The following is a 26,274-nucleotide window of genomic DNA, read 5'->3' on the forward strand; positions in this document are numbered from 1 at the left end:
CAGTGTCGAGGACTGCACGCAGACTTTTTAAAAAATCTTCATTCAAGAAAGTCGCTGGCTAGACCAGCTTTTACTGCCCATCCTTAATTGCCCTTAGCAGAGTTAAAGGTCAACCATATTGCTGTGTGTCTGGAGTCACATCCAGGCCACACTAGGTAAGGATGGCAGTTTCCATCCCAAAAGGGCAATAAAGAACCAGATGGTTTTCCTGATAATTGACAATGGATTCATGGTCATTATTTGACTCTCCATTCTAGATTTTTATTGAATTCAAGTTCCACTATTTGCCATTGCAAGATTCAAACCAGGTCCCCAGAACATTATCTGGGCCTCTGGATCAACAGTCCAGCAATAATACCACTAGGCTGCTTCTGTAAGTGAAGCAGTGAAGTGATCGTTGGGAAACACAAAACATTAACTTTGCTTTTTCTCCATTGATGCTGCCAGGTGATCTGAGTTTCTCGAAAAAATTCTGTTTTGGTTAAAAATAAGCAATTCTTTGAGAAAGATCTACACAAAATGCCTTCAGAGTGAAGGAGTTGGAAATGGATCATGCCTTTCATCTGGAGCTCAGTTTCTGTTAGCACATTGGGGTAAACACTTACTTAATAGAAGAATAGCAAAATGTTCCAAGGATCTTCACAAGAGCAATTATCATATAACATTTGGAACTGAACCATAAAAGAAGGTATTACGGGTCAGTAGCCAAAACCTTGATTGAAGAATCAAATTTTGAAAAGCAGTTTAAAGGAGGATAGTGAGACTGGGACAAATCAAGAAACCCTAATTTTGGAATACAGAGCATGTGAGAGTTTTAAAGTGCAATTCAGAATTCAGGGAGTTGGACATAAAGACATCAACAATGGAGCAATGGAATTCAGGAGCACCCAGCAATCTGTGTTACCAATGCAGAGATCTTAGAGGGTTGTAAGCACATGAACAATGTTTGAATACAGATATGTTGACACTTGCAAGAGAACCTGAATATGTGCGAGTGCACACATATCTGATTGCATACTTCTGTATCTGTGGTTATTGTTACAACACAGGGATGTAAGCCAGACTAAATCAGACTTGCTGACTGTGGATTCACAATACAGTAAAGTTAAATACTTGACAACCTTCAAATTGCTCAATTGTTCCTAACTGGACTTTACAAATAACCAGTCTTGGACATCGAGTTTATAACTTAAACATAATGTAACTTTAGCAGAACACAAGGCAATCTAATTAACATCTACAATGTAAACCTGATTATTCCCCCTCTCCACTGACAGACAGGCATAGTTAAGGGATAAACATTTAAAAAAATGAATTTAGGTTGTCAGTTCAATAACTATTTCAACTATATTTCAATCATGCATTCATGAAATCCAATGGGTTGTATTAAGGCACATATGATTGTATCTTACTTGAATTCAAAAGTCACCAGTCAATGCAAATCATTTCTGCAGATCTTTGGAGACTTTTCCTTATTCCCTATGGACTCGGGTTCTTTTCTCAGGGCTATCAACAAGTCGATAACGATATTAACTAGAGAGTGGAAAACCAAAAGAAAAACCTCAGTCCTGCACCTTTCTAAGCAACACTGCTTTCTCCCCAGACAAAACCAGATCACCCATTAATTTCTTCTTTTAAAAAGTACTGTGAGAGATTGGCTGGCCTGCATCTGCCCTTGCTTGATTGACTAAGTCAACATCCAACTAGCTGCCACTCCTCAGGAGTATATCAACATCTCAGTGCCAAATTCTAAAATGGAATTCTTATAGCAGTCATTGATCTGCTTTATATTTTTAGGCCAGTCCCCAACAGCAAACATCAGTCTTTTGTTATCTTTTCTTTGCAGAAACAAGCTGCTGTTCCAAGTTCAATTCACAATTGTAACTCTCAGTTCCAAACCAAAAATGAAAATAAAAGAAAAGCAGTGATAGACTGACAGATCAGTCAATCTTACGTCAGGGATGGGCAAATTCCGAGAACAGGATTTATGATTATTTAGAAAACATAGGTTGACTAGGGACAGTCAGCATGGCTTTGAGGGGGCAGGTCATGCCTAATAAGCCTTATTGAATTGACAGAACACATTGAAGAAGGTAGAGCAGTGGATGTGGTGTATTTGGATTTTAGCAAGGCGTTTGATGAGGTTCCCCACGGTAGGTTCATTCAGAAAATAAGGAGGCATGGGATACAGGGAAATTTGGCTGTCTGGATACAGAGGTGACAGGCCCATAGAAGACAGAGGGTGGTAGTAGGTGGAAAGTATAAGCCTAGAGTTCGGTGACTGGTGATGTTCCACATGGACCTCTGCTCTTTGAGATTTTTATAAATGATTTGGATGGAGAAGTGGAAGGATGGGTTAGTAAGTTTGCCGATGGCATGAAGGTTGGTGAAGTTGTGGATAGTGTGGAGGGTTGTTGTCGGTTGCAACAGGACATCGACAGGACGCAGAGAACTGGTAGATAGAGTTCAACCTGGAAAAGTGTGACATGATTCATTTTGAAAGGTCAAGTTTGAATGCAGATGACAGCCCTGGTTAGACCACACTTGGAATATTGTGTTTAGTTCTGGTTGCCTCATTATAGGAAGGATATAGAAGCTTTGGAGAGTGTCAGCACAATATTGAGAGCCGAAGGGCCTATCCAAAGATGTGTAGGTCAGGTGAATTGGCCATGCTAAATTGCCCATAGTTAGGTACATAAATATAGGGAATGGGTCTGGGTGGATTACTCTTCGCAGGGTTGGTGTGGTTGTGTAGGGAATCTAATCAAATCTACTGCGCTGTACTGATTTATGTCTCAACAGTATGCACATGAGCAAGCATGTCAACATGTGCCTGGTTATGAAAGTGAGAGAGAGTGTGAGACTGTATCTGACAGTGAGTGCCACCATGCATGATTTGTCTGTGTGTATTTGATAGCTACTGTAGTGTGAATTGTAATGGCACCAGGTTTGGATCTCTCAAGGCAGCAATTCAATCTGTGGCCAGTGAGGTGACTTGGATGGTCACAGTCAAAATATTGAGCTGTTCCACTGTGGACCATAGAACATAGAACAGTGCAGTAGAGGCCCTTCAGCCTTCGATGGTGCGCCGACCTGGGAAACCAATCCAAAGCCCATCTAACCTACACTATTCCATTCTCATCCATATGACTATCCAAGGACCATTTAAATGCCCTTGAAGTTGGCGAGTCTACTACTGTCGCAGGCAGTGCGTTCCACACCCCTACTACTGAGTAAAGAGACTACCTCTGGACATCAATCCTATATCTATCGCCCCTCAATTTAAAGTTTTGCTCCCTCGTGCTAGTCATCACTATCCAAGGAAAATGGCTCTCACCGTTCAACCTATCTAACCCTCTGATTATCATTACATAACTTAATTAAGCCACCTCTCAACCACCTTCTCTCTAATGAAAACAGCCTCAAGTCCCTCAGCCTTTCCCCATAAGACTTTCCCTCCCATACCAGGCAACATCCTAGTAAATCCTTCGTATAAAATGGTGTCCAGAACTTACACAATACTCCAAGTATGGCTGCACCAGAGTTTGGTATAGCCGCAATGCAACCTCATGGCTCCAAAACTCAATCCCTCTACCAATAAAAGCTAACACACCGGATGCCTTCTTAACAACTCCTGTTGCTCCTTCCAAAGAGAATCAACTGACTCATTTCTACATTAAACTCCATTTGCCACCTCTCAGCCCAGCTCTGGAGCTTACCTATGTCCCTCTGTAATCTGCAACATCCTTCAACACACTCACAACTCCACCGACCTTAGTGTCACCTGCAAATTTACTAATCTATCTTTCTATGCTCTCATCCAGGTTATTTATAAAACATGACAAATAGCAGCAGCCCCAAAACAGATCCTCGTGGTACACCACTAGTAAATGATCTCAGAGTGAACATTTCACATCAACCACCACCTTATGTCTTCTTTCAGCTAATTTCTGATCCAAACCACCAAATCACCCTCAATCCGACACCTCTATTAATTATCATTCTTTTATTACACTTAATCTGCATGTTTTGCACTTTATACTGTCCTTTGTATGATCATGTAGTTTGTGCTGTCCATGTAGTATCTTGGTCCTGGAGGAATGCTATCTTGTAGAAATGACAAATAAAATCTACTCTCTCTCAAAATTCACTCTATCTGTATTTTCAGCAACTGCCTACTGTGGGTGGAGTACCTTATCAAACACTTTACTGAAATCCATATACACTACATCAACCGCTTTAGCCTCATCCACCTCGTTTGGTCACTCTCTCAAAAGAACTCAATAAGGTTTGCGAGACACTACCTACCCTTCACAAAACCATGTTGACTATCCCGAATCAACTTATTCCTTTCTGGATAATTATAAATCCTCTCTTATAACCTTTTCCAACACTTTATCCACAACCAGATGCTAACTACATCTTCTCTGAGGAGAAAGTGAGAACTGCAGAGGCTAGAGATCAGAGTCCACAGTGTGTTGCTGGAAAAGCACAGCAGGTGAGGCAACATTTGAGAAGCAGGAAAATCGGCGTTTCAGTTTTTTTCCTGATGAAGGATTAATGCCTGAAACATTGGTTCTCCTGCTCCTTGGTTGCTGCCTGACCTGCTGTGCTTCTCCAACACCACACTGGCAACTACATCTTCCCGGAGCCATCCTCAAGTGGCTCAGAGTTGTCCAGAATTTCTGAGAAGGGTACTTCATTCCAGTCAGTTACCAGGTTGCAGTTGGTGATGTTTGCAGTCAACTAAAATTTCAGGCAATCCACGGGCTTTGACTTTGGTGAATGTTGGCTTTGTTAACTGTCAGCTGGTGATATCCCCTGAGGAGAAGGTTTTGAGTTTCTTTTGGCCCTTCATATCTGTTAAAGGCATGATAAGCAGCAGCATGCATGAGTGGATAGCCGCATGAACGGGTCTGAATGTGCATAGGTGTTGAGAGGGTATTTAGCCATACATGAGAACTTGAATGTGTCAGGAGGAACGTGTGCATGTATGTCAGTGCATTTGTTTCTGTATGACTGGTGCCCTTAAACTTAGAAACGGGACAAATGACTGCATTTGTTTAAGATTAAATTAGATTAAATTCCCTACAGTGCGGAAACAAGCCCGTCAGCCCAATCATAAGACCATAAGACATAGGAGTGGAAGTAAGGCCATTTGGCCCATCCAGTCCACTCTGCCATTCAATCATGGCTGATGGGCATTTCAACTCCACTTACCAGCATTCTCCCCGTAGCCCTTAATTCCTTGTGACATCAAGAATTTATCAATCCACACCGACCTGCCGAAGACTAACCCACCCTGACCCACTTCCCCTGACTAATGCACCTAGCATTATGGGCAATTTAGCATGGCCAATTCACCTGACCTGCACATCTTTGGACTGTGGGAGGAAACCAGAGCACCCGGAGGAAACCCATGCAGACACAGGGAGAATGTGCAAACTCCACACAGACAATCACCCGAGCCTGAATTGAACCCGAGACCCTGGTGCTGTGAGACAGCAGTGAGCCACTGTGTCATCCCACGGTGTGTGCGTACATCTTGCCATTGCAACACACATGCTTTTGTCATAGTTGCTAAGACATAAAACAATTTTCACCAAGCAATTTCAAACTAAATTTGACAGAGCTTAACAGGAGACCAAAGTGGTAGGTTTTAAAGATCAAGTTGATATTGAATCAGGAAGACTCTGGAGGGAATTTCAGAGCTTAAGAGTCCATCAACCAAAGGCACATTCATCAGCAGTATAGACATTAAAATCTGGGATGCACCAGATGTTAGAATTGCAGGAGAACAAATACCCAAGGATTGTGCATTGGAGGAGATTAGAGATATAGGAGACAGCTGAGGCAAGCATGGATGAATTTGAAAATAACGTCAACTATCTGCTTAGTGATTTTTTCCCCCTGTGCAATACTGTTCAATTGTCTTCCTAAGCAATTGACTTTATGTTGTGCATTTGAGTATGCACTTTCCACTTCAGAGAACAGACGCAAACACAATTTAGACACCATCAAAAATAATCTCATGTTATAAAACAATTGCTGTTCAGTAGAAGTCCTTAACAAGGATTATTAGATTATAGTAAAAAATACTATCAATTTTCACTATTTTACTTGTGAAAGACATACTCGGACAAAAAGGAAGTTTTTAAAAAATGGACAAATACAAACCTAAAATGACTACTCCGATCACCTGACCACGTTGAGCCATGCCCACAAATCCATCAACAAAGATCAACTTTGAGTTGAAATTAACATTGTTTCAAAGGGCACTAAAACACTGTACCTTTCATCTCAAAGGTGTGAATTGGCTGAAAGGTTGTCTGAGAAACAATGAACAGATATAGCGACATGCAAATCATCCTTTATCAGTAGCTGCTTCTGAGCAGCAGGGATTTGTGAACAAGAACTGGACAAGTCCCTCTCATGCTTGTGTGTGCTTGCTTGCACAAGTGTTCGTTCTCTCTCTGTCTCTCTCTCTCTCTGTGTGAAGCTCAGAAAAATTAGCAATGAGAACCCTGGGACATCTGCAGCTATGTGATTATGGAAAACATAAGACGGTTAAACAGCAGGATTAAAATTTCACTCTTGGGTTAGAAAAGAAGGGAGCCATTACACTTTCTCGTCTGATTGCAAAAGGGTGGAGATCAAAACGGAATTGATTACTGGTTATAATGATCATCGGGGCAAAGACCTAGAGTGGACGAGGACAGCATCCTACTATTGCTCTTTAATTCTGCATGGATGTCTGTTGGTGAAATGGTATACCAATGGCTACTCAATTATTTATAGACAATTTGGAGAAAACCTTCTGGAAACCTGGTCACATTCAACTTTGCCACAGACAATGTAGGAGAGAAATTGACAAAATAAAACAGTTCCAGTCAGCTACTCTCCACCCCCACCCAACTCCGGCCTATCACCCTCACCTTGACCTCCTTCCACCGATCACATCTCCAATGCCCCTCCCCCAAGTTCCTCCTCCCTAACTTTTATCTTAGCCTGCTGAACACACTTTCCTCATTCCTGATGAAGAGCTTATGCCCGAAACATCGAATTTCCTGTTCCTTGGATGCTGCCTGACCTGCTGCGCTTTTCCAGCAACACATTTTCAACCCCAGTCAGCTACAGCAATGAATGAGCAATACCTTGACCACGCAAAGCGCTTAGTGCTGTTGACTGAAGTAGTAATTTTCGGATAAGTAAGAAAGAACATTCTAAATAGTGAGAAGCTTATCAAGGCCTTAGAATAAACTTTCATTTCTATTCAGCTCTCAATGAAGCTGCATTATCAAGATGCCCAGTTTTGATTAACAATACCATGTGTACAATGTTAGATGAGGGAGATTAAGCTAATTTAATGGAGACAGCAGGGTCAGAAGTTAAATTTAAACTTTGCTGCTCTTCAATTCAGTCTCATTGTAATCTTATTAATTATGACTTGCGAGTTAAGCTGAAACCTGATACCATGTAGGCATTCAGGTAGGCTGAGTTCAGACTATTGGGAAAGATTATTGCAAAACAGCAAATGAAAAGGCCGAAGTAGAAATAATGTAGTCATGTTAAAATGCATTTCTTGAAATCAATTTGAAGTTTGCATTTTTCTTTAACTCATATACATATCAAAATGATATATTTCTTAGATTGACACTCTTATCTGTGATAATGTACAAGTATTTTACATCAGTATTAGCCATGGAAAAGGACATGGAAGATATAGAAAGTAGGGAAATAGATGATGACATCTTGAAAAATGTCCATATTACAGAGGAAGAAGTGCTGGATGTCTTGAAATGCATACAAGTGGATAAATCTCCAGGACCTGATCAGGTGTACCCTAGAACACTGTGGGAAGCTAGGGAAGGGATTGCTGGGTCTCTTACTGAGATATTTGCATCATCGATATTCACAGGTGAGGTGCCGGAAGTCTGGAGGTTGGCTAATGTGGTGCCACTGTTTAAGAAAGGTGGTAAGGACAAGCCAGGGAACTACAGACCAGTGAGCCTGATGCGGTGGTGGGCAAGTGGGAATCCTGAGAGACAGGATACACATGTATTTGGAAAGGCAAGGACTGATTAGGGATAGTCAACATCGCTTTGTGCGTGGGAAATCATGCCTCACAAACTTGATTGAATTTTTTGAAGAAGTAACAAAGAGGATTGCAGAGGGCAGAGCAGTAGATGAGATCTATATGGGCTTCAGTAAAGCATTCGACAAGGTTCCCCATGGGAGACTTGTGAGCAAGGTTAAATCTCATGGAATACAGAGAGAACTGGCCATTTGGATACAGAATTGGCTCAAAGGTAGAAGACAGAGGGTGTTGGTGGAGGATTGTTTTTCAGACTGGAGGCCTGTGACCAGTGGAGTTACACAAGGATCGGTGCCGGGTCCACTACTTTTCATCATTTATATGAATGATTTGGATGTGAGCATAAGAGCTACAGTTAGCAATTTTGCAGATGACACCAAAATTGGAGGTGTAATGGACAGCGAAGAAGGTTACCTCAGATTATAATGGGATCTTGATCAGATGGGCCAATGGGCTGAGAAGTGGCAGATGGAGTTTAATTTAGATAAATGCGAGGTGCTGCACCTTGGGAAAGCAAATCTTAGCAGGACTTATACACTTAACAGTAAGGTCTTAGGGAGCGTTGCTAAATAGAGACACCTTGGAGTGCGGGTTCAGAGCTCCTTGAAAGTGGAGTTGCAGGTAGATAGGATAGTGAAGAAGGTATTTGGTATGCTTTCCTTTATTGGCCAGAGTATTGAGTACAGGTGGGAGGTCATGTTATGGCTGTACAGGACATTGGTTAGGCCACTGTTGGAATATTGCATGCAATTCTGGTCTCCTTCCTATCGGAAAGATGTTGTGAAACTTGAAAGGGTTCAGAAAAGATTTACAAGGTTGTTGCCAGGGTTGGAGGGTTTGAACTGGAGGGAAAGGTTGAATAGGCTGGGGCTGTTTTCCCTGGAGTGTCGGAGGCTGAGGGGTGCCCTCAGAGAGGTTTATAAAATCATGAGAGGCATGGATAGGATAAATAACCAAAGTCTTTCCCCTGGGGTCAGAGAGTCCAGAACTAGAGGGCATATGTTTAGGGTGAGAGGGGAAAGATATAAAAGAGACCTAAGGGGCAACATTTCCACGCAGCGGATGGTACACCTATGGAATGAGCTGCCAGAGGAAGTAGTGGAGGCTGGTATAATTGCAACATTTAAGAGGCATTTGGATGGGTACATGAATAGGAAGGGTTTGGATGGATGTGGGCCAGATGCTGGCGGGTGGGACTAGATTGGTCCAACCCGTCCATGCCAACCAGCTATCCCAACCCAAAGGGTCTGTTTCTGTACTGTATATCTCTATGACTCTAGTTCAAGGAATGAGTTAAAGCAATTGTTCAACTTTTCTAATTAACTTGAGGATTTGATGAGTTTTGGACTTTTGCAATACCAAGGAAATTAAACTGTCTTTCAGGAATCCAGGATTAATCATCAATGGAAGGATCAAAGCTTGTTGACAAAAACAATGAAACTTACTGATGAAGGTGGGAAGGTACCTAAATTCAAAACATGTTCCTGTAAACAGAGTGGATGCTACAGATTGAGGAGGTATTGAGAGATTCGAATGGTGTTAGGTAGTGAATGGATTATCGCTGGAAAAGCGCAGGTCAGGCAGCATCCAAGGAACAGGAGATTCGACGTTTTGGGCATAAGCCCTTCTTCAGGAATGAGGAAAGTGTGTCCAGCAGGCTAAGATAAAAGGTAGGGAGGAGGGACTTGGGGGAGGGGTGATGGAAATGCGATAGGTGGAAGGAGGTCAAGGTGAGGGTGATAGGCCGGAGTGGGATGGGGGCGGAGAGGTCAGGAAGAAGATTGCAGGTTAGGAAGGCGGTGCTGAGTTCGAGGGATTTGACTGAGACAAGGTGGGGGGAGGGGAAATGAGGAAACTGGAGAAATCTGAGTTCATCCTTTGTGGTCCAATAGCAAGAAATCAGGAAACGACTATTATTACACAACCTTTGATTGTGCATAGAGGTGAGTTATCAGATGTTGAAGAGAGAGACGTGCTGCTGAAGCTTTTCATCTCAGACTCAAAAACAAAAGAATACCAAATTTCAAATAATTTTACAAAAAGGTGTTGATTGGTTATTAAGTTGACTCAGTTGATCAAGAAATGTCATGGAGATAGAGACTAAGAAAAACAGGTCCCCAAAGATGTCAGGTTATTTAAAAAAAAACGACAAAACTGATCATATTTGTTTTGTTTACAGAGAATGGGTCCTTGTCTATGAAACACAAGTGTAAATCAGCTTAATGACAAGTTCAACTGCTATTGCATTGATTGACGATGTAGCTTTTAGCTCATCCAAGGTTGTTGAGGAAGGGCTGTCAAATACAGAATTGCCTCTAATAATAGATGCTCCAGTGGACTAATGGAGCACATCTGTACTCTGCCTATTATCAACAATCAAAAGAACATGCTGTTGATTTGTTAGGATGTACAGCCTACTTACCTGGAACTGCACCAGAATGTTAATTCATAGATACTTTAAAGACAGCATGGCCTATGGTCAAACCACATCTCATGAACTGTGCCCAAGAAAAAGGTCCAGGGGTGAGCAGCAAGAATGATTCAAAGTTTAAAGCAGATAATTTGAATGGCTCAAACACTGGGAGGTCACTTTGCGGCTGTACAGGACATTGGTTTGGCCACTGTTGGAGTATTGCGTGCAATTCTGTCTCCTTCCTATCGGAAAGATGTTGCGAAACTTGAAAGAGTTCAGAAAGATTTACAAGGATATTGCCAGGGTTGGAGGATTTGAGCGATAGGGAGAGGCTGAACAGGCTGGGGCTGTTTTCCCTGGAGTATCGGCGGCTGAGGGGTGACCTTATAGAGGTTTACAAAATTATGAGGAGCATGCATAGGATAAATAGACAAAGTCTTTTCCCTGGGGTCGGGGAGTCCAGACCTAGAGAGCATAGGTTTAGGGCGAGAGGGGGAAGATATAAAAGAGACCTAAGGGGCAACTTTTCATGCAAAGGGTGGTAGGTGTATGGAATGAGCTGCCAGAAGTAGTGGTGGAGGCTGGTACAGTTGCAACATTTAAGAGGCATTTGGATGGGTAGATGAATAGACCGGGTGCTGGCAGGTGAGACTAGATTGGTTTGGGATATCTGGTTGGCATAGTTGGACCAAAGGGTCTGTTTCCATGCTGTACATCTCTATGACTCTATTTCCAGCTTTTTTTTTTAAAATTTCCTACAGTGTGGAAACAGGCCCTTCAGCCGAACTAGTCCACACCGACCCTCTGAAGAGTAACCCTTCCAGACCCATTCCCCCTAACTAATGCACCTAACTCTATGGGTAATTTAGCATGACCAATTCATCCTAACATGCACATCTTTGGACTGTGGGAGGAAACCGGAGCACTGGAGGAAACTCATGCAGACACGGGGAGAATGTGCAAACTCCACACAGACAGTCGCCCGAGGCTGGAATCGAACCCGGGTTCCTGGTGCTGCTAACCACTGAGCGACCGTGCAACACAGACTCATGGGTTTCCCAGAAGAGGTTTAAAAACTAAATGGCTGTGTAATATTGCTATAGATTACAGTTTTACAGATTTCAGTTGCAGGAATATGCATTTAAGCTGTGTTAAAATTAACTTGGCATTGTCTCTTCAGAGAGAAGAGAGCCTTTGAAATGCATGCATCTTCAGGAGAGCCGGAGGTGAATTGAGTCTAGATTACAGCAGAGATCACATCATCTGAAGTTTAGAGTAGTAATGGAGAACACTACTCCATGTGATCTTTGGGACTAGTTTGGTTTGATAAGTTTTTTGCCACTTGCCAATTAAGTTACGAAACATCAAGTTATAAAAATATAAACTCAGATGCTTAAACCAGTATATAAAAAGAGTACTTTTAACTGAACACAACCTGTAGGGGATTGCATAATGGAAATGCATACTCACTTTGGACTTCTGTAGAGCCAACGTCACTGGGACTCCTCTGCACCTTCTCCACCAGCTGGCTTGTTTTCAGTTTCAGCTTCTCTTTCTGGAGTGAGTAATTCAGCGTGTCAGTTCAATATCAACATTGCAAGGTCAATCACAAGTTAATTGAGGAATTTCCTCTTTCTAGTCTGGATTTATATTCTAGAATAGTTAGAGGAGGGATGTTTGGAACAGGGACAAAAGCAATGGCTTCAGGCCTAATATTTAATCTGACTTTATCACTCACCTTCTTAAAAACAACTCCATTCAATAGCCCATCATCCTGTAAACCATCTCAGCGCCAACTTCCCTCTCCTCTTCAAACACCCTGATCTCTCATTTCACAGATGCTTGAATCCCTCTAAGTTGGATTCCAATCATGCAACAGCACAGACATGGCTCTTCAGAGTCAAACAAAAGACTTCCACTCTTCATCCTTTATGTTCAGTCTGCAGCCTGACTACATCGCCCAACATTTATTCATAGCATTCATAAAATCCCTATAGTATGGAAGCATGATATTTAGCCAGTCAAGTCCAGACTGACTCTTCGAAGATACACCCAGATACACCCTAATATCCTATCCTGATAAACCTACATTTTCCATGGCCAATCCACCTAACCTGCACATCGTTAGACTGGTGGAAGAAACGGAGCATCCGGAGGAAACCCACTAAGACACGGGGAGAATGTGCAAAGTCCACACAGACAGTCACCCATGGCTGGAATCAAACCCGGGTCCCTGGTGCTCTGAGGCAGCAGTGCTATCCACTGAGCCATGCTTCTCCACAGTCATCCAGCTGGGTGAGACTAATCTCATCTGGTTCCATTCTTAACTGAGCTAATTATAATCAGAGTAACACTTCCAAAGGCTTCTTTACCCACTCACATATATTTATTTCTGTGGCACACATTCATCAGGAATCTCTCCATCTAGTCCCCTCTTCCATATGCTGACCTTGACATCATCTCAAAGCATAGCACTGTTCAACTCAGTTGTACTTCACCACTCCTCACTCTTTCATTGTTGTAAAATCATACAACTTTTATTCAAAGTAGGGGACCTAGATGACCAGAAATTTTCTCTATTTAAATAGAGATGAGTTCAGCCTCTACTGCAAACTCTGTTCCGTAGCAAATTACTCCGATTTTCTCCCTGCAAAGTCTGCGAGGAAAGCAGACTATTCAACAGCTAAGTATCACATTGGACCACAAGACGCTTTCCCACCTCATCATGTAGAGTCCCTATTTGCATTGCCGTAACAATCCCCAATTTTGCCCTTACCTTGCTCTTTGCTTCGGAAACTCTCACATGTGCCTTTGTTACCTCAGGATTGGATTATCCCAGTGCTTCCCTAACTGACCTCCAAACTCTGCCTTCGGTAAGCTTGAGGCCATCAGAAACCATGCCCTAATTTGCAAAAAACATTCAGTTGAACCACAGTGCAGCCCTGTGAAACAGCGTCTAAACTTTAAAATTCTCATCAGATCTCTCCATGGTCTCACAATATATCTGCAATACTTTCCAGTCCCACAACCGTCCACAATATCTAGGATACTCTAACTCCGTCTTTTTGAAATTTTATCCTTCACCACTGACGGCTGTGGCTTCAGCTGCCGAGGTTCTAAGGTCTTCAATTCATTGTCTAAACCCCTCCAACTTTCTCTCTCTCTGTCTTCTCTTGTGGGGCTCTTCAAAATAAACTTCACTGACCAAGCCTTCAGCCATCTGCCCTCAGTACCATGATATGTGGCACAGTTATCAAAGTTTGTAACAACTGTAAAACACCATGGGATATTTTATTATATTAAAAGCACTATAGAAATAAGTCATTTCAGCCTCATCAGAAGATCTGCCTTTGGTTAAGGCGCGAGCGGTGGATTGAAAAGGGAGATAATCAATGCAGCAATAAAATAAGGTAATTACAATATGAGAAAAAGACAAACGGGAAAGCATGGGCTCCACACTACTTCAATAAAATCTAATCTGAAAAGGGAATGACTTACATGGGGTGCCATTTCCAGTGAGAGCAGCTTTCGAACCACATCATTGGTCCTGCAGAAAAATTAGATTCACAATTCAAATATACAGGAGAACAGTCTCACGTAGGACTTGCAGAAATGGGGAAGCATTCAATGGCATTTGCAACTCATTTGCTGAAATGGACATTTTGGTTTGGTGCATGATAAATGGCAGGCAAAGACCTTCTCCAATGGGAAGGAGAACCTAATCATCATCCTTTGAACTCATCACTGTCAACTTAGATGGCACTGAGCTATCACGAACATTGGGCAGCTGGCATTTTCCCTTCATAATCTTGCTGATCACAGTGAATCAATTCTTTTAAAAGCCGTAGATATGAGAACGTCAGCAGTGTTGACACCAGCAGCACCAGGATGGCAACATTACTATTCATCCCTATTACCTGAGTCATGAAGGGCCAAACATACAGTATTGTAGGGTAATAATGAGTCATTGAGTTTTTCTGACAAAATATTAATTTTTGACATGAACTTTACTGATGGACTGAAGTAGTTCGACTGGGACAACACATCCATCCTAGGTCAAGCCAAACAGAGACATGCACAAGAATTCCTAGAAGCACAGCATTCCAACTGGAACTCTCTCAACAAACACATCGAGTTAGACCCCATCTAGACCCCTGAGAAAAAGAACAGGCAATGTTATCACCACAGGAAATGACATCACCAACCCAAAGAAATCCAAACATACAAATAGAAAGCAGGAATTATCAACAGTGCTTCGCCCAGAAGCTTACTGAAGATGTTACCTGGTAGGTGACGAAACATCTGGAATTGAACCTTCCAGGTCAGCGAGCAAACCTACATCATATAATGTGTAATTCTTGATATCCTTCAGAATAGAAACCTACCAATATATGTCATGAAAACTTCCAGTGCACCTCACCATCTATAATCTCTTGAGGTAGAAAGTTTCAGATCTCAACCACTGCGAGAGGATAAATTGTTTACTGACTTTACCCATGAATGAGCCAGCTCTAAATTTAAGCTTGTGTTTAGATTTCCCACCAGACAGAATACTTTGTGTTGAATTCATCATTCTGAACACCAGTCAGATTAGAGTCATGCGATGTACAGCACGGAAACAGACCCTTCAGTCCAACTAGATATCCATGCCGACCAGATATCCCAACCCAATCTAGTACCATCTGCCAGCACCTGGCCCATATCCAACCAAACCTTTCCTATTCATATACCTATCCAGATGCCTCTTAAATGTTGCAATTATACCAGCATCCACCACTTCCTCTGGCAGCTCATTCCATACCACCCGCTGTGTGAAAACGTTGCCCCTTAGGTCTCTTTTTTATCTCTTAGGTCTCTTTCACCCTAAACCTATACCCTCTAGTTCTGGACTCCCCAACCCCAGGGAAAAGACTTTGTCAATTTATCCTATCCATTTCCCTCATGATTTTGTACACCTCTATAACGTCATCACTCAGCCTCCGACGCTCCAGGGAAAACAGCCCTAGCTTGTTCAGCCACTCCCTGATTATCCTTTCACCTTCTGTACAAAGTCACTAGTTGAAAGTGCAGAGGTTTGGCAGAAGTTGATTGGTTCTGGCCACCCAATCTCAATAGGCAGCAATGGGAGATAGAAGTACAAATACTGAAACCCAGCAACTACCACCACTGGTTTAATAGATTAGATTAGACAGATTATAGATAGATTACTTACAGTGTGGAAACAGGCCCTTCAGCCCAACAAGTCTTCACCGACCCAACGAAGTGCAACCCACCCATACCCACTCCCCTATATTTACCCCTTCATCTAACACTATAGGCAATTTAGCATGGCCAATTCACCTAATCTGCACATCTTTTGGACTGTGGGAGAAAACCGGAGCACCCGGAGGAAACCCACACAGACACGAGAAGAATGTGCAAACTCCACAGAGTCAGTCGCCTGAGGCGGGAATTGAACCTGGGTCTCTGGCGCTGTGAGACAGCAGTGCTAACCACTGTGCCACCCACAATTGGTTGAAGAAATCCGCCCCAACCCCGACAGTGTTTTCAGTACAGGGGTAGGACCAATTGCATATTCAAGGCATTCAATCCCACAATTAGATACATTCAAGGCCAATTGCTCAATCAAAGTCTTCATATCATTGGATGGGAAACTGACTTCCCATTAGTTATTGAACCTAGGAGCTTAGTATCATATAATCATAGAACCTCCACAGTGCAGAAAGAGATTATTCGGCCCATCGTGTCTGCATCAACCCTTCGAAGACCATTCCACTCACCCCATCCCTATAACCCACATGGAATCTGTAGCATGGCTAAGCCACCTAACCTGCACATCCAGGGAGACTACGAGGCAATTTTCTTTTTCCCTGGCCAATCCACCTAACTCGCACATCTTTGGACTGTGGGAGGAAACCCATGCAGATACAGGGAGGACATGCAAACGCCGCACAGTCATAGAGAGTCCCAGGTATTTTGAGGCAGCACTTCTAGACACTGGTAATATGCTAACCCCAGATGGGTCTTGAACCCATAACCCATGGCTTAAAAGTCTTATGCCTTTTCCATTAGGCCACAGAGTCCTAGTATCCTGACTCCACATACCAACACTGCACCAAAATGGTCCCCCACCTCGACTTCCAGAGTATGAGTTCAGCAGAAAAGTATGGTGCTCCAGCATTTGAATGCAGCACCTGTCATCAGGAAACTCAGTGTACATACGTATTCATTATCTCCAGGTCTTTGTAATCCTTCTTCAGCATGGTTGATGACAGGTCATCCAGCTGGCTAGGAAATTCTGCAAGGAGGGGAAAACATATTAAAATATGATACCAATGAACTTTATAAAACATAGGACATCCTGCCCAGCCCAACTCTACCCACATCATTAAGAGCCACCCACTTGTCTGCATTTCAACCAGAGGCCTGCAAACATTTCTCTCTTCTGGCTTTTGATAGTTACTATTGAATTGACTTCCATTATCCTTTTGGACAGTACATCCAGGTTTTTCCCAATCTAAATCTTTGACCCTTGTTAGAGCTCCACTCACTGGCTGTGCTCCGATAGTGCACCCACATGTCCATCAATATTTTGAAACACTCGAACGAGTGTCTAACTCAAATTTGCACATCATTTGCTGACGTTAAAACATAGCTCTATTAGCAAAACCATACTGACATGGAAGAGACATAGGTACCACATCAAATTGCCAAACTGCGATGTTCTTTGCTAAGGGAGTAATGGAGCAGACTGCTGTTCTTGATTAGCTGCCCAAGGAATCTGACAACATTTAGAGTGATTTGACTGTTCTGAAAGTAACCAGTCACCATACACCCCGAATAATCAAGTAATGCATTTTGTAAGTTGACCACCATTTATGTCAACCCGAAATCATTTTTATCTTTTATCCATGTTGCTGCATTCACTACTAGACCAGATTGAACAACATTCCCCTGTACCCAGGACCAGTGTTAGTCATCTCCAGCAATGAGCCTTGCGTCATTCCAACTGTTGGGGAAAATCTGTAGTTCGAGGGATATGGTTAATTGAGAGATCTACTGTGCAAATGACTTGGAACCTTGAATTTTTGAGGAAACTCATGAGGCTGTTGTTACAGTTATCATTTGCCTCTTGCGCCCAGCACAAGGCCAAACTACTTGGGCCCACATTTCCCCCATTAATTTTATGATCATTGGGTCAAGCTGTTAACATTTCAGTATTTTTCTTCCAATGTCCCATTGTAGCACCCAGCTGTCATCCTTGTGTCAGATTGTGACATAGTCAATACAGTGATAGAGTCACACAGCACAGAAACAGACCCTTCGCTTCAGCCAGTCCATGCCAAACATAATCCCAAACTAAACTAGTTTCACCTATCTTCTCCTGGCTCTCATCTCTCTAAACCTTTCCTATTCATGTATCCATCCAAATGTTTTCTAAACATTGTAATTGTACCTGCAACCACTACTTCCTCAGGGGATTCATTCCACATGTGAACCATCTTCTGTGCAAAACATTTGCCTCATGACTTTTTAAAATCTCTATCCTCGTACCTTAAAAATGTGTGCCCTAGTCTCGAAATTCCTTGTCTTGAGGAAAAGCCCACTACCATCAACTCTATCTACACCTCTCATTGTTTTACAATTTCTATCAGGTCACCTCTCAACCTCCTACACTCCAGTGTTGAAAAAAAAAGTCCCACCTGTTTCTGTGCTGTACATCTCCATGACTATCCAGCCTTTCCTTATAAAGCAAACCTTCCATACCCAGGAACATCCTGGTAAATCTCTTAAACCCTCTCCAGCTTGATAATATCCTTCCTATAACTGGGCAACCAGAACTGGACACAGAAGAGGCCTCAAGGAGAAAATGAGGACTGCAGATGCTGGAGATCAGAGCTGAAAATGTGTTGCTGGAAAAGCACAGCAGGTCAGGCAGCATCCAAAGAGCAGGAGAAACGATGTTTCGGGCATGAGCCCTTCTTCAGGAGGGCTACATTCCTGAAGAAGGGCTCATGCCCGAAATGTCGATTCCCCTGCTTATTGGATGCTGTCTGACCTGCTGTGCTTTTCCAGCAACACATTTTCAGCACAGAAGAGGCCTCACCAATGTTCTGTACAACCTCAACATAACACCCCAATTCCTATACTCAAAGGACTGAGCAATGAAGACAAGCATGCCAAATGCCTTTTTATCCATCCTATCTATCTGTGATGCAAACTTTAAAGAATCATGTACCTGCACCCTTCGGTCCCTTTATTCTACAACACAATGCAAGGCCCTAACGTTAATTGTATAAACCCTATTGTTGTTTGTTGTACTAAAATGCAATAGCTTGCACTTATCCAGATTGAATGCCATCTGCCATTTTTCAGCCCATTGACCTATTTGATCAAGATCCTTTTTTAATCTTAGAAAATCTTCTTCACGGTCTACTATTCCACCAATTTTAGTGTCACCCACAAATGTACTAACCTTGCCTTCCATATTCTCATCCAAATAATTTATATCGATGTCAAACAAGAAAGGACCCGGAAGCAGTCCAGCCTCGTGGAACGCTGCTGATCACAGATCTCCAGTCCACCATTACTCGGTCTCCTGCCACTAAGCCAATTATATATCTAGTTGGCAAGCTCACCCTGAATACCACGTGACCTAACTTTATTAATTAGAACCTCTATCTTTATTCACCCATTATTCCTTAATCATACTCGTCTTACCCTTCACTTTCAAGCCGAAGAGTGTAGTGTTGGAAAAGCCCAGCCAATCAGGCAGCATCCGAGGAGAGGAGAGTCGACGTTTCGAGCACAAGCCCTTCATCTAATTCCTGATGAAGGGCTTATGCTCGAAACGTTGACTCTCCTCTCCTCGGATGCTGCCTGATTGGCTGGGCTTTTCCAGCACCACACTCTGACTCTGATCTCTAGCATCTGCAGTCCTCACTTTCTCCTTACCTTTCACTCTAACAGGAACAAAATACCTCTGAATTCTTGTTATCACACTCTTGAATGCTTCCTTAGACCTGTGAACAGCCTACTCTAATGAACTTTTGAAAGTTCTTATCTCATACCATTAAAAACTGCCTTACTCCAATTAAAGACTTCAATATTTATGGAAGGCTTATCCTTTTCTATAACTATTTTGAAATTATGAATTATGACCCAAAGTGTTCCCCCACTTTTACTTCAGTCACCTGCCCTGCCTTAAGCCCAAACGAAGGTCTAGTTTTGCTCCTTCCATAGAAAGAGCATCTACATGTTGATAAAGAAAGTTTTCTTGAACACATTTGACAAACTCTTCACCATCCAAACCTTTAACAGTCAATGTTTGGAAAATTGAAATCCCCCATTATTACAACCTTATAATGCTTACATATATCTGAGATCTCCCTACATATTTGTTTCTCAATTTCTTTCTTGCAATTGGGGGCCTTTAGTACAATCCTATCAAAGTGATCTTTCCTGGTTTGTAATTTCTACCCATACAATTTTCACTGGATGATTTTTCAGCACTATCTTCCCTAATTACGCCAGTAATATAATTATGTGCGGCACGGTGACACAGTGGTTAGCACTGCTGTCTCACAGCGCCAGAGACCTAGGTTCAATTCCTGCCTCAGGCAACTGTCTGTGTGGAGTTTGCACATTCTCCCCATGTCTGCATGGGTTTCCTCCGGGTGCTCCGGTTTCCTCCCACAGTCCAAATAAATGTACAGGTTAGGTGAATTGGCCATGCTAAATTGCTAGTCGTGTTAGGTGAAGGGGTAAATGTAGGGGAATGGGTCTGGGTGAGTTGCTCTTCGGTGGGTCAATGTGGATTTGTTGGGCCGAAGGGCCTGTTTCCAAACTGTAAGGAATCCAATTCCTTAATGAAAATATCACCCCCTCTTTTCTTCCCTCCTTTTATATCCTTCCTAGAGCACTTGAAACCCAGAACATTGAGCTGCCAATCTTGTCCGTCTCTCAGCCAAGTTTCTGTAATAGCTGTAATGGCCAAATCCCATGTTCTTAAACATGCCCCAAGTTCATCAACCTTATCTGTTTAGACCCCTTGCATCAAAATAAATGCAGTTTAGTTCTTCAGAGTCACTACAACTCTGACACTTTTGTCTTTTTTTCTTATTGACATGCTTTCACATTAAGAACCTTACCCATCAATCCTTCCAATTTTACTGCTACTTAGAATTCCTCCACTTACCTTCTCTATCAGTATAAACACTCCCTTAGTAGAATGATAAATCTCCTTGCTAAGATATTGGTCTCTTTCCAGTCTAGGTTAGACCCATCCTTTTTGAACAGGTCATTTGGAATAGAAGAGACATTCCAGTTGTCCAAAAACCTGAATCCCTGAACAAAGGCTCAGTGGTTAGCACTGCTGCCTCACAGCACCAGGGACCCAGGTTCAATTCCAGCCTTGGTTGACTGTCTATGTGGAGGTTGCACATTCTCCATCTGTCTGCGAAGGTTTCCTCTGGGTGCTCTGGTTTCTCCCACAGTCCAAAGATGTGCAGGTCAAGTGAACATGCCATACTAAATTGCCCATAGTGTTAATCAGAGGGAAATGGTATGGGTGGGTTACTCTTCGGAGAGTCGGTGTGGACTTGTTGGGCCAAAGGGCCTGGTTCCACACTGTAGGGAACCTAATCTCAATACACCAGCTCTCCAGCCATTGGTTTAGCTCCTTTACTTTTCGTAGCTTCGCTCGTTTGAGTCTGGCATTGGAGGAAACCAGAAATTACTACTTTTAAGATTTTATTTTTTAACTTTCTACTTAATATCTTAAATTCTCTCTGTTCTGCCTTAATTTATTCCCTAAAAATGCCATTCCTACCAATGTGAACAATAATTTCATGCTTCTCAATTTCACCTTTAACAACATGCTTTACATATTTAGAATTGTCCTTAATCCTAGCATCAGGAAAGCAACAAACCACCCTAAACACATGCTCACCGCCAAGAATCTCCTGTCTAGGCCCTGACAGGACAGTCACTTATAACAATAATTCTATTAAATCTTGTCAAATGCTGTCTAACATAAGAATTGTTCCAAGTGTCCAACAACTAACTGGTCCTTCCATTTTCCTGAGAGACTATCCCCTTTGACAGTTCCAAAAACTGAATATCTATTTGATAGAGTAATAGCCAGAGACTTTTGAACTACCTTCTTACTTTTCCTGACAGTCATCCATTTGTCTGACTGATCCTACTGGGTAATAAGTTTTCTAAATCTACTAGCCATCTCTGTACCTTACATATGGCCTTAATAACATTAAGCCTAAAAAGAAATTTCAATAATCTTATATATAAAATAAACCATCTTTCATTACTTACAGGAAATACTATTCAAATGGAAAAAAAATTAAAATATACATTTCAAACACGTAAAACAGTTAAAATCAGCCGCTTAGCTGAGTAACTGAATAAAAATGATTCCACTTCAATAAATTCCTCAAAGGAAAAAAAACTTCTCCAGAGCTGACCATATGTAGGACACTCTGGAAGAAAAACAACTCTTTATTTTAAAAGAAAAGCATAGTATTAAAAAAAACTTCCTAAAACATAGACTTTCTAAATCTCTGAATTAAGAATAAAAGAAACCTCAGCCATTCACTGTCGATTCTCAAAAAGCTTATTTTTAAAGAAGTCCACTTGAAAGAAATCCCAGTTACTTTTGTTTGGTTCTTTTGGATTTTTTTGAATATTCATAAAACAATAAGGAAAAAAGTCTTATATTAGTAAACCATATTTACCATAATAACCGCAAAAAAACCTATAATAAATCTTTAACTAAGCCTGCAACGGCAGGAGCAGCAGCCACCTTGGCCCTTTCTGAACATGATGGCCCATTTCCAGGGAGTGCCATCACTTGGTTCAAGGTAGGCTGTGCAGACTTAAGACAGGTTATAACAACTTATCTCCAAGTTCTTGCTGTGGCACTTTACTTTCTCATACTTTATGAATGGTTGACACTCAAATATGGGCAAGGCATTCATTGGGACCCTCACAATTCTGACAGAATTTTATCATACAAGGTCAGCCTTGTGTAAGGGTCAACCTTGTGGGGTTTATAGAAAGGAAGATAGGAGCAGAAGGCGGCTATTTGGCCTCTCAAGCCTGCTCCAATATTAAATTTGTTCATAGCTGATCATTGAGCTCAATATCATAATACCACTCTTCCTCATACCTCTTGATTGTCTGCTTGAAAACGTAAGCTTTGGCCTCAACCATTTTCTGTGGTACTGAATTCCAGACTCACCATTCTTTGCATGAAGAAATTTCTTGTCAGCTCAATTCTCAAAGGTTTACCCCTTATCCTTAAACTGTGACCTCTGGTTCTAGGCTGCCCCACCATTAGAAACATTTTTCTTGAATAGAACCTGTCTGTCTTGTTAGAATTTTATGGGTTTCTATGATATCTCCCCCTCATTCTTCTAAACTTCAGTGAACACAGTCCTAATCGACTCAATCACTCCTCATACATCAATCCAGGAATCAATTTGGTACTTCTTCGCTGCACTCCCTCTATGACAAGAACATCCTTCCTCAGAAAAGTAGGCAAAAACTACACATTCCAGGGGTAGCCTCACTAATGCCTTAAATAAATGCAGCAAGACATCCTTTTCCCATATGAATTCTCAAATACATAACAGTTGGCCTTCTTTACTGCCTGCTACACCTGGGCCTCAAATTTCAGTGATTGATGCATGAGGGACACCTAGGTCTCGTTGAGCATTCCGCGCTCTCAGTTTAAAGAATAATCTGCCTTCCTACTTCTGCTATCAATGTAGATACCCTCACATTTATCCACATTGTACTGCTTCAGTCATATATTTACCCACTCAGTCTGACCAAACCACACTGCAACATCCCTGCATCGTCTTCACAGCTCACCTTTTCATACAGGCTGCATCAGCAGGAAACTGTTAACTAGGTGCGATGATTTTATGTTGTATGCAGATTTTATTCAGGTATTTGACACCTTTAAAGTACAATATGCCTGTTCCCTGGCTTTTGAGCTTTAAACATTTTGTAAATTCCCACTCTCGCCACACAGTGTGATTGCTTACCAGAATGAATGGACCCTGTTTCTCTCCATCTTGGTGTCCAAGTCATTAAACAGTGCTATCATCCACAAAGGTCAAAGATGAATACTTGATTCTTCTCTCTCCCAGGACGATGGATGAGTTGACCCTTTCCAGAGAGCACACCAATAGATCCCAGGCAATACTGAATACTATCAGTGAGAATGGTTTAACTCCCCTCTCCTTGTTGATTGGAATGATCTTAGTTTTGTTTCTTCCACCATCTGGTAACGTTTAAATCTGAGACCAGAGTTATGAAGTCTCTGGGGACACACACTATGTTGAGTTTTAATACATAGTTTGCAACCAATGGAGTCAAAGGCCTTCACAAGATCGACAAAAGTAGCTGCTAGGTTCTTTCAGTTTGTTTCATAGTGATATTTTTGAGGACAATAATAATTTTTATGCACCCAGGAGTAGCTGCAAGGAAACCCTTTTGCCAAGAATTGATTTTGATTGTCTCGTTCAGTCACTTCGCCATAATCTTTGTGAACAAGTGGAGCAGTATTGGACTCAATGTGATGGACATCAGTTGTCAATGTCTTTCAGATGATTTGGTTCCTTTTAGTAGAGACAGGCATTGGATTTGATTTCAGCCAGAGAGAAAAATTGGGTTAGGTGTGTGATCCAACGTGAATGTTCTCAACATCTTTCAAGCTCCTGCTGGCTGCATTTTCATATCAATGCTCTTGATAGTTACATTTACTTCCAAATCCTTCTCACTTTTCACTAGTCAAATGCCAAGTGCTCAGGGACACCCCAAACATCCATAAATTATTTGGACTGAGTGTTGGTCATTAATATCCCTATATTTTAGCGAGTCGTTCAGTTACCCTTTTTGGACATTTGGAGCCCATGTCAGTGGATCAGACATCCCTCAGTAGTTCAGCTTCTAGGAAATCATGAACAAGATTGTGCAGTGCTATTGCTTGGGCCTTCAACTGGGTGTTCTGTAGACATCTGCACTTGTCTGTGGCTTGCTTAGCTACTTCATTTCCAAGACATTGGCTTTTTTTAATTGAATTGCATGACATCCTCTAAACTACTGAGCAAACTCAAAGATTAGTTTCTTCCTTTGCTTTTTCATCATCTCTGGTTTGGATGTGGCTTTCAAGACTGCGAGATGTTTCTTGCATGCCTGACCCATTCATGCTGCCAAAGCCAATCTTTACTACATGCATAGGTGCCTGTGTGTTTGGAAAGGGTAAAATGGTATCTACAGTGTAATGGTAACGTGTTAGCACTGGGGGTTCATTTTCTCCTTTGAGTACAGCCCATTCAGAAATCTCTCACACAACTAAATCTTTAAGATATCCATTAGTTTACAACATCCTGCAACCATTGATCTCTCTGATAATTGAACTAACAGAAACAGGGTGTCAATGTGTTGCTGCAAAAATTATACAGCAAGTGCAGATTCCCTCTCAGTATCTGTACTATCCACTGATGTTTGTTACATACCTCGGGTTTTCTTTGAAAGACTGGCATAATTTTTCACGGCTACCGAGCTGGCACCTGTAGGAAGACAGCCAACACTCAACAATGGCCACAAAATGGGTTAGACACTATCTTGTAGTAAACTTGTACTGTAATATTTTCTAAACTGGATCTGGAGAGTTGGGCTATGAGCACTGCAAAAATATTCTCATTGAAGTGCACTCAGACACCTTTCGTATCTCAAATTAGCAGTTGGCTGGTTTGCAATGCAGACGGATGCCAAAACACAGGTTCAATTCCCACAATTATCACAAAGGAGTCTCCTTCACAACCTCTCCCCTCACTTGAGGTGTGGTGACCTCAACTTAAAACACCAGCAGTCACCTCTATCTAAAGACAGGGCAGCTGTGTGATCCCACAACACTATAGTTAGTGCAATGTTAGACAGTTCAGGAAGATTAGCTTTTCATAATGCATTTCCTCCAACTCCCTCCCCCTCCACCAGCTACATACTCCATCTCCTGGGATCCTCATACCTCTGACCCATCTCCTGACATTCCTCCCCATTCTCATGCTGTCTTTGCCTGTTCCCCGGGCGTTCTCAACACTGCCCACCCTCCCCCCACCTCTCAAAAAGAGGTCGTTTAGCCCTCCTTACCCCCCACTGCCCTCCTGCTCCCCCCCCCCCCACCCTGGTGAATGAACTGTCACCCTCTTCAGAAAGGTGAACACTCCCCTGCTCCTCACCGTCCCCCTGTACCAGCAGCACCCCCCAAACCTCGCCATGCTCCCTGCTCCCCATTACAGGGCACAGTGCCCCTTCCCTCCCTTCTCCCCGGTAACTCCTGCTCATCATCTTATTCCCAGGCCCGTTACCCCTCTTTCTCTTCCCCCTCTCCCGGCTCTATCCGCCCCTCACCCTCTTCCTCTTCCTCGTCCCCGCCATTGCCCCTTGCTCATCCCTCGACCCCATTTCGTTTCGTTTCGTTCCGTCCCGTCCCGTCCCGTCCCAGAACCTGACCGTCCGCTCAGGCTGCCCGGAGTGAAGATACCCGGGGCTCCGTGCACTCACCTCCCCCCGGCTCCTCCCGGGTGAACGGGGCCCATCCTCCGGGTCTCAGGAACCGGCAAACCACCCGCCGCAGCATCACCGTCGTCATCAACAACGCGACCGCCACGTCATGACAGAGCGACCAGGGCCGATTAGGGCCATAGCAACAAGGACATCCCATAGTAACAGCAACAAG

At 42.5% G+C, this 26,274-nt stretch overlaps 1 protein-coding gene across 1 annotated transcript in view; it reads right to left on the reverse strand.

The window, feature by feature from the left end:
* The window catches only part of LOC132830065 (small ribosomal subunit protein uS15m-like), a 45,019-nt gene extending 18,836 nt beyond the window's left edge, over positions 1–26,183 (reverse strand). The window contains exons 1-5 of the mRNA XM_060847532.1: positions 26,100–26,183; positions 25,052–25,105; positions 16,731–16,806; positions 14,007–14,055; positions 11,979–12,063 (exon numbers count right to left, since the gene is read on the reverse strand). Of these exons, the coding sequence (XP_060703515.1) occupies positions 11,979–12,063; positions 14,007–14,055; positions 16,731–16,806; positions 25,052–25,105; positions 26,100–26,175 (340 nt within the window). The 5' untranslated portion in view covers positions 26,176–26,183. The remainder of the gene's footprint in view (positions 1–11,978; positions 12,064–14,006; positions 14,056–16,730; positions 16,807–25,051; positions 25,106–26,099) is intronic.
* Between the last annotated feature and the right edge of the window lie 91 nt (positions 26,184–26,274).

Source organism: Hemiscyllium ocellatum, chromosome 30 (genome assembly GCF_020745735.1).
Source record: "Hemiscyllium ocellatum isolate sHemOce1 chromosome 30, sHemOce1.pat.X.cur, whole genome shotgun sequence".
NCBI classification, from domain to species: Eukaryota; Metazoa; Chordata; class Chondrichthyes; order Orectolobiformes; family Hemiscylliidae; genus Hemiscyllium; species Hemiscyllium ocellatum.